A 7,546-nucleotide genomic window follows, 5' to 3' on the forward strand; every position below is an offset into this window, starting at 1 on the left:
CTCCATCTCTGCTCCTCTTCTGTCTGCTCTGACACAATCAATAAAGTCCCACATTTGCAGAGCTGTGACCCCATGGGAACATCTCCAAACTGCAATCAGACAAACATCTACAGGCGCACTCAAAAGCACTGGAGTCATGACATGTAAAGAGAGAGCGCAGGTGTTTTATTCTGCTGGCTGAGTTTGGAGCTTGTAAAAGTAATGCAGTAAAATGATGGAGCTTTGACAAAGGAGCGCAGAGGCAAAAGGATGAGACCGGCCGCTTTTTAAAAACGTCCTTTATTCCACAGATGACAGAGATGAGCCGGAGCTACAGACACTTGAGGACGCTGAAGTTACAGTGGGTTCCAGCGGGACATCCGCACAGCTTCCCGATCCGAGCGCCTTTGCGGACGGCACACAGCTCCCCTGCGTCACACTGGAGACCAGAGACAGGAAAAGACTCATGCAGGCAGGAGCAAGTCAAATGTGATGCTTTTTAATGCCCAAGTACTATATATTAATGCCATAAACGCAGAAAATTTATGCATAATTTATCTCTAATGTCCTGATTTTCCAAGAAAGTTTGGCTCCAATGAATGTTTTTTAATGACAAACTGGCCACGCTTTGGAAGAAAGAACGGTGATACTTCTGAGGACGGCCAGCAGAGGGCGGCTGAAACATGTAAAGGTAATAATAAATCAAATAAATCTCTAATCCTGAAATCCGCTTAGTAATATCTTCACTTTACTGTGCGGACGCCAAACTACTCCTGGTATTATTACGCCTTACAATATAGTCCACCCCTTTTATCCGCTTAGAAAATCCACATTGTTTCATTTGGTGTAATTATACTTTTGTAATTTAACACTTCATGTAGCTTCTATCTTCACCTGGTTTGGAGCTATAGAGGAGGAGAGGCTAAATGCTAACGCCGTCTGTGCTGTGTTTACGTGACTGAGGGCACACGTGAAGACCAGACAGGTACACATGAAATCGTCTAAGCTCAAGATATCTCAGTATGTAAAAACGGTGGCCTGTTCCTTTAAGGAAAAGAACACATTATATCAGCCATTCCCTAAGTCTGGAGTCAGGTGGCACTTCATTGAAAAGAATGTTCACTGTGTCCACTACTGTGTACTACTATACTATACTCACTAATGGAGATGCAATGTAGTGTTAACATTTAGGTGGAAAAGGCATTATTTGACGTTGCCTGTGTCTGCTCCGTCCCAGCTCCCCTCGTCCCGCTGAGGAGAGGACACAGGCTCCAGACATGACTTTCTCTTTCTGTCGCTTTAAGTTCAGGCTGATTCAGAGGAAATCCTGTGCGTGTGATTTGTTTCTTTTCACTCCACAAACACCGCCTCATTCCATGGCTATTAAACCCTAGGTATGGGGCCTATTGTTGTCAAATAAAAAAATGACTCAAAGCGGAGGACGGCACAAAATGCTGTTATTGAGTTGAACCTGCTGCTTCCCTCCCCAGGGGGCGCCGTGTGCACATTAAACATATAACAACATATAACAAGCTTATTGTCGTGGAGGATCACAGTTTGTGTCATATTTGCGCTCTGCCTACTGAATTCTTTACAAAGCCATTATTTTGGAGGCCCCCTGTAGTGCCTTTAAAGTCCCCAGAGGGCGCTAAACTCCACTTAGGGACCCTGTCTTTAGGTGAATGCAGTATGAAAGGATTGACAGGTGGTTTGGCTCTGAACAAACACATTGAGTGATGAAGTGAGTTTGACACACAGGAACAGGATGTCGTTTTCTTACCAGAGGAACCCAGCCCAGCTTCTTCTCTGACGACGGCAGCTGTTTTCCTTTTAACTTCTCCAGCACTTCCTGTAGCGCTTCGATCTGAGCAGGAGAGACTCAGACATCAGGACACACTTCACAACAATCACAACCTTTCAAATATAGAATGATCCATCCTCCCTGCTGTGCCGTCCAACACACCAGACCAGGTTTCTCCTCCTTTTAGCTGTAGGATAACATCCCCATTAAAGTATGTTGTAGAAGTCATCATTTGTAGAAAACATTAGCCTGATGTGTGAAGATTAGTTGATGTTGTGTACTGTCAACCCAAATAGTCAATATGTGACAAAAAGGGGTTTACCTATTTAGTCACATTTTGACTAAAAAGGTTCAAAATGAGGTATAGTGCCTTTAAAGGAATAGGCCACCGTTTTTACATACTAAGATATGTTCTTACCTCACTTTAGACGTGTTAATATATCCCCGTCTGGTCTTTGTCCGTGCGCTCTGTCACGCAAACGGAGCACATACGCAGCCTCTTCCACATGTCACATAGCTCCGAAAAAGCTCACGATAGAAGCTACCAAGCTCTTCCACGTGTTCCCTATTTAAATAAAGTTACGTGAAGTGTTTTCATGCGAAGTATATTTACACAGAAATGTAGCATGTCGATTTTATAAGCAAATAAAAAGGGGGACTATATTGTGAGGCGTAATGATACGAGGAGTAAAACGTCCGCGCAGTAACTCCTAAAGGTTATTGACGGAAGTGAGCGGGGGAAGTCTTTAGGAGTTACTGCGTGGACGTTTTACTCCTCGTATCATTACGCCTCACAATATAGTCCCCCTTTTTATTTGCTTATAAAATCGACATGCTACATTTCTGGGTAAATATACTTTGCATGAAAACACTTCACGTAACTTTATTTAAATAGGGAACACGTGGAAGAGCTTGGTAGCTTCTATCGTGAGCTTTTTTGGAGCTATGTGACATGTGGGAGAGGCTGCATATGTGCTCCGTTTGCGTGACAGAGCGCACGGACAAAGACCAGACGGGGATATATTAACTCGACTAAAGTGAGCTAAGAACATATCTTAGTATGTAAAAACGGTGGCCTATTCCTTTAACATTCATGTTAACAGTACATGTGGTCATATGAAAGGTCTGATATAGGTTTTATAATTATGACTTAGTCTGATGGATCTTTTCTTCAAGTGGCAAATGATTATTGATCTTTTTTTGTAACATATACTGCGTTCCAGACAACAGGTCATTTTGAAATTGACCATATATGAAAATCACGACTTACGACCTCAGAGCATTCCAGCTGAATAAACCCGTAAGTAAAGTAACTAATGGCACGGTGGCGCAGCAGTTAGTACTCCAGCTACCCCAAAGCTAAAACATGTACAATGGGCCAGAATGAGTGACAGTACGTTTGAGAGTACGTGTGTACATGGCTCTGTTGGAAAATACCATAAAAACGTATTCAAAATATACAGTTCTGAAGAAAAGAGGCACAAAACACACTTTAACATTTACTCACAGTAAACTCATAGTCAGAGTAAAGATACTTCATTACAATATTACTCTACTAAGCAGAAGTAGAAAGTACTGCATGATAAAACTACTGTAATAAGTACAGTTAACTGTAACTGAGTACTCTGTCATTAACATGCTCTGTGTCGACCAATAACATGCTAATATCATATGAACGTTTCTTCACACCAGATAGAATTGAGAACATGCTAAAGAAGGTTCTATTGAACGTTCACATGATGCAGGGTTTTAGTGAAAGTGTTATCATTAGCAGCACTTCTCCACTGGGGGCGCCACTGCTCCTATCTGAGCTCGTCTCCGAATGTTCCCTCCCTGAGAGTAAGAAAGTCAGACAAAGCTCCTGCCTCACCAGCTGCGTCTCCTCCTGGGCCTTCAGTGCGTCGTCTGCGGCCGAGCGCTCCTCCATCATCTCCTCACAGCGCAGCACCACCAGCAGCCAGCAGGAGGCGCCGATGAGCAGCAGCGTGGTACCGCGGACCATGGCTGTAGTGGCCTTCCTCCTCTGTCCGTGTCTGCTGGACGCGTCCACACCGGCACGGGGAAAAGCAGCCTTTTTATCCCGGAGCTCTGGCGTCACCGCCGGCGTGTTTGCCCCCGATAATGAGGCGGGCAAACAGGAAGAGACCGAGGTCACGCGGGGGTCAACCACGGGGGTCAACCACGGGGCCATCCGTGAACCCGAACAGGAGATGGGCAAACGCACACTTCCTCACGCGGGCAAATATCAGTGTGAAAGAAAAAGGGATTTCCGGCTGATGTGGTTAATGTGGCAATAATCACAGACACGACCATGTTCATTACACATGTTAGTCTCAAATCCCAGGCCTGATTCGAGCGTTCTCTCCCCATACAAATGAAGAGGGAAGCCAGTTGCAATACTAATGTATGGCGAGGTATGTCCTTCTCATGGCATTATATCATTTGTGTGGTTTCAGATGATGCTTAGTGACCCCTGGATGTCAGTTGGAGTTGGGCTCAGAGGACACGTTTACACGCTCATGTGTATCTATAGTCACATCTCAAAAGGTGAGTACGTTCATTCATGATTTGTTACAAGGCCTCCATGTGAAGGTGGTCGATGGTCGGCAGCAGGGGTGGACTGGGACTGAAGAACGGCCCTGGACTCTGGACCAGTCTGGCCCAAATTACACTTTTTTTTTATCATGTTTTTTGTTGCTTTTTCGTCACATTTTTTGTCACTTTTGGTGTTTTTTTTGTTGCTTTATCATTGCTTTTGTCACGTTTATGTTGCTTTTCCGGCACATTTTTGTTACATTTTCATCCTCGTTTTCATCTGTATTTTGATTATTTTCTTTTAAGCTTTTAGATTTAGGTAAAGCTCGGTTAAGGCGGGGAATAAGAGGAGAAAATGGAGAGGCCAGACCAGAGGCTCTAGAGCCAGTGGCCCTTCTGGGCTCTTCCTGAATGGACATGTGGTCAGTCTGCCCCTGGTTGGCTGGTGTGTGTGTGTGTGTGTGTGTGTGTGTGTGTGTGTGTGTGTGTGTGTGTGTGTGTGTGTGTGTGTGTGTGTGCGTGTGTGTGTGTGTCTGTGTGTGCGTGTGTGTGTGTGTGTGTGTGTGTGTGTGTGCGTGCGTGGTGTGTCTGTGTGTGCATGTGTGTGTGCGTGTGCGTGTGTGCGTGTGTGTGTGTGTGTGTTAATTTGCCTCTCTCACACTCATGCAAAATAAACTTTTGACCATGTTGTTCTTTCACCTCGTGCATCTTTGTTTGTGAAGGCTCTCATTCGTCCACTTCTCATCAACACAACATCCCATAAGAGCCACAACATTAAATGAAAGCTTCAATCCTTGGCTCCACAGTCCCGCCCACTCCCGGTCTCGTGTCGGGTCCAACATAAAAAATCCCATGTATTTTTAACATTGACTTTTCTAAAAAGTCAATTATTAAGAGTTTAACGTCACGGCGCCGGCTGATCAGCTTTGTGCTAACTCACGGACATGAAACATAGAAGATAAAATTTGTCTAAAAAGATTTGTCTAAAACGTTTCTAAAATACCCGCGCACGTGTGGGTCATTAGCACTTAGCTGATTAGCCAGGGTCGTGCCATTAAACTCTTAATAATTGACTTTTTAGAAAAGTCAGTGCTAAAAATACATGGGATTTTTTGTGTTGGACCCGATACAAAAAGGAAAAACATTTGAGGGGCTGGTCGCCATAATGCGTGGGGTTGGTTGTCCCTATTATTATTAATCGTGCAACTTTTTAGTTCTGTGAGATTTTTTTTATTTATTTTTTTTATTTTAAAAATTTAATTGTTAATTTTCTGCTAAATCCTCTGTAGTGAGCTCATAAATGCAGGAAATCCCCCATTGCAGTACAATATGAGCTCAATAGATGCTAGATGATAAAATGAATATGATCATAAAAACATAGAGACTTATAGATTTCTCCACCATTTAAACTGTGTGTGACAACCAGCCCCTGACCCACCTGAGACGACCAGCCCCAGCTGACCATCTGACCATCTGACCATCTGACCATCTAAGCTATAGCTCTGACATGACTTCAGCTCTGCTAAATAAGAAAACCCTGCACTGGGCTGCAGTTTCCTGAAGACTCCACCCTCAGCATCCCTCTCCAGTCTCTGCGACATGACACCGCCCTCTGGTGGTAAGGAAGAGGCATAACAGAGTCTCCAGAGAAACAAAGCAGAAAAGAGCTGAAACCGAATCTTAAAGGAAGGTGAGGGATGCAAAAGTCATTTCTAATACTTGGAAAAAGATCTGATATTTCTTGCTTTATTTTCTACTTATTTGTGTTCCATTTAATAATTCTATAAGTTATTTGGCTTGGTTAGTTGGCAGAAATTCATATAAATGTAAATATGCGTCAAAAGGCAAAGGTCTATGATTTATGAACAGGGTGGTTTGCACTCAAACTGAAGTCAGGCTGGAGTATTAAATATCAGTTTGATAGCAGTTGGACATGACACACATGTTCTGTTCTGTGCAGGGCCTGATCTCCAGGGAGGAAAGTGCATTTCAACCTCGATTTCGAATGTTTGCACCCTCCTTTTTAGTTGCACATTCTGATATCCTTTTCTATCGGGACAAACATATTCATCTGATAACACCAGACTAACCATATACATGTCTGTGTCCATAGAGTCATGTTTGGAATATAACTGACCTGCATCACATGAATGATCGCATTTTGAGGGACTATTTTCTAGCAGATCACTCCGCCTCGCGTAGCTTATACAACCACGAAGCTGATGCTGCTCAGATATAGGGTCTTTTAAATGCAAAATGGTTAAGATTTCATGGTTAGTCTGGCGTTATAAGTGATTTGCCTCAGGTGCTCTGTGGAGCGGGTCACACTGTTTTTAATGCAGGCTAGCTGATACCATAGAAATGCACTAGCCTTGAACTAGCCTAGCGCCACGAAACTCTTCAAACATAAGAACTGCTTGAATTACAAAAACATATCTCCAGAAATCAGCAACACTCTGGAGAACGAGGAAATGAGGCCCTATGTCAAACATCCTGAAACATCCCTTTAAAGGAACAGGCCACCTTTCTTCCACACTGAGATATGTTCTTACCTGAGCTTAGACGAGTTGATCCGTACCTGTCTGGTCTTTGTGGAAGAGCGTGGTAGCTTCCAACTTCACCTTGGAGCTATAGGAATACATTGGGAGAGGCCAAATACTACTAACAACGTCTTTGGTCTTTGTGTGTGACTGAGCGCACGCACAAAGACCAGACAGGTACACATCAACTCGTCTAAGCTCAGGTAAGAACATATCTCAGTGTGTAAAAACGGTGGCCTGTTCCTTTAAGAGTCTGTCGAAATATAGAAAGACATCCCGGCCAGCGGTTCAGGTGACATCACAGCGTTCTGAGGGCCTCGTTTTTGAGGAAATGTTTTTCTTGTTCTGAGAGATCATGGACCCGGTGACTGATATTTATGATCATTTTTGTAATTAAGGCGAGACACTGCAGGTGAATAGGGAAAGAATGTATATTTACAGATATCAATTTGAAACTTTTGCTGTAGATCACTGGCATAAATGTGAGAAAAAAATACATGGCAAGTTTTCTGTTTCTGTCTTTTCATATAAGAACAAGGTGTTTTATGCCTAAAAATGCCCCAAATTTCCCATCTTTTCGGCGACGAAATCTGAATAATGGACAGAGCTACATTCAAATTTATTGTTTCATTTTATTGATGAATGAGCTGCCAAGACTTTTTCAGAGCGGATTCTGGATATCTTGTTTAGT

The 7,546-nt window shown here is 43.3% G+C and overlaps 1 protein-coding gene across 1 annotated transcript; it reads right to left on the reverse strand.

Moving 5' to 3' along the window:
* Window positions 1-263: 263 nt before the first annotated feature.
* Window positions 264-3,817, reverse strand: LOC306981377 (cocaine- and amphetamine-regulated transcript protein-like). The gene is made up of 3 exons (XM_079580981.1): window positions 3,651-3,817; window positions 1,760-1,843; window positions 264-418 (listed from the first exon to the last, which is right to left on the reverse strand). The coding sequence occupies exons 1-3, from the start codon at window positions 3,780-3,782 to the stop codon at window positions 311-313; spliced, it is 324 nt and encodes a 107-aa protein (XP_079437107.1). The 5' UTR covers window positions 3,783-3,817; the 3' UTR covers window positions 264-310.
* Between the last annotated feature and the right edge of the window lie 3,729 nt (window positions 3,818-7,546).

The sequence above is a fragment of the Gobius niger genome, assembly GCF_951799975.1.
Source record: "Gobius niger genome assembly, chromosome: 22".
In the NCBI taxonomy this organism is placed as follows: domain Eukaryota; kingdom Metazoa; phylum Chordata; class Actinopteri; order Gobiiformes; family Gobiidae; genus Gobius; species Gobius niger.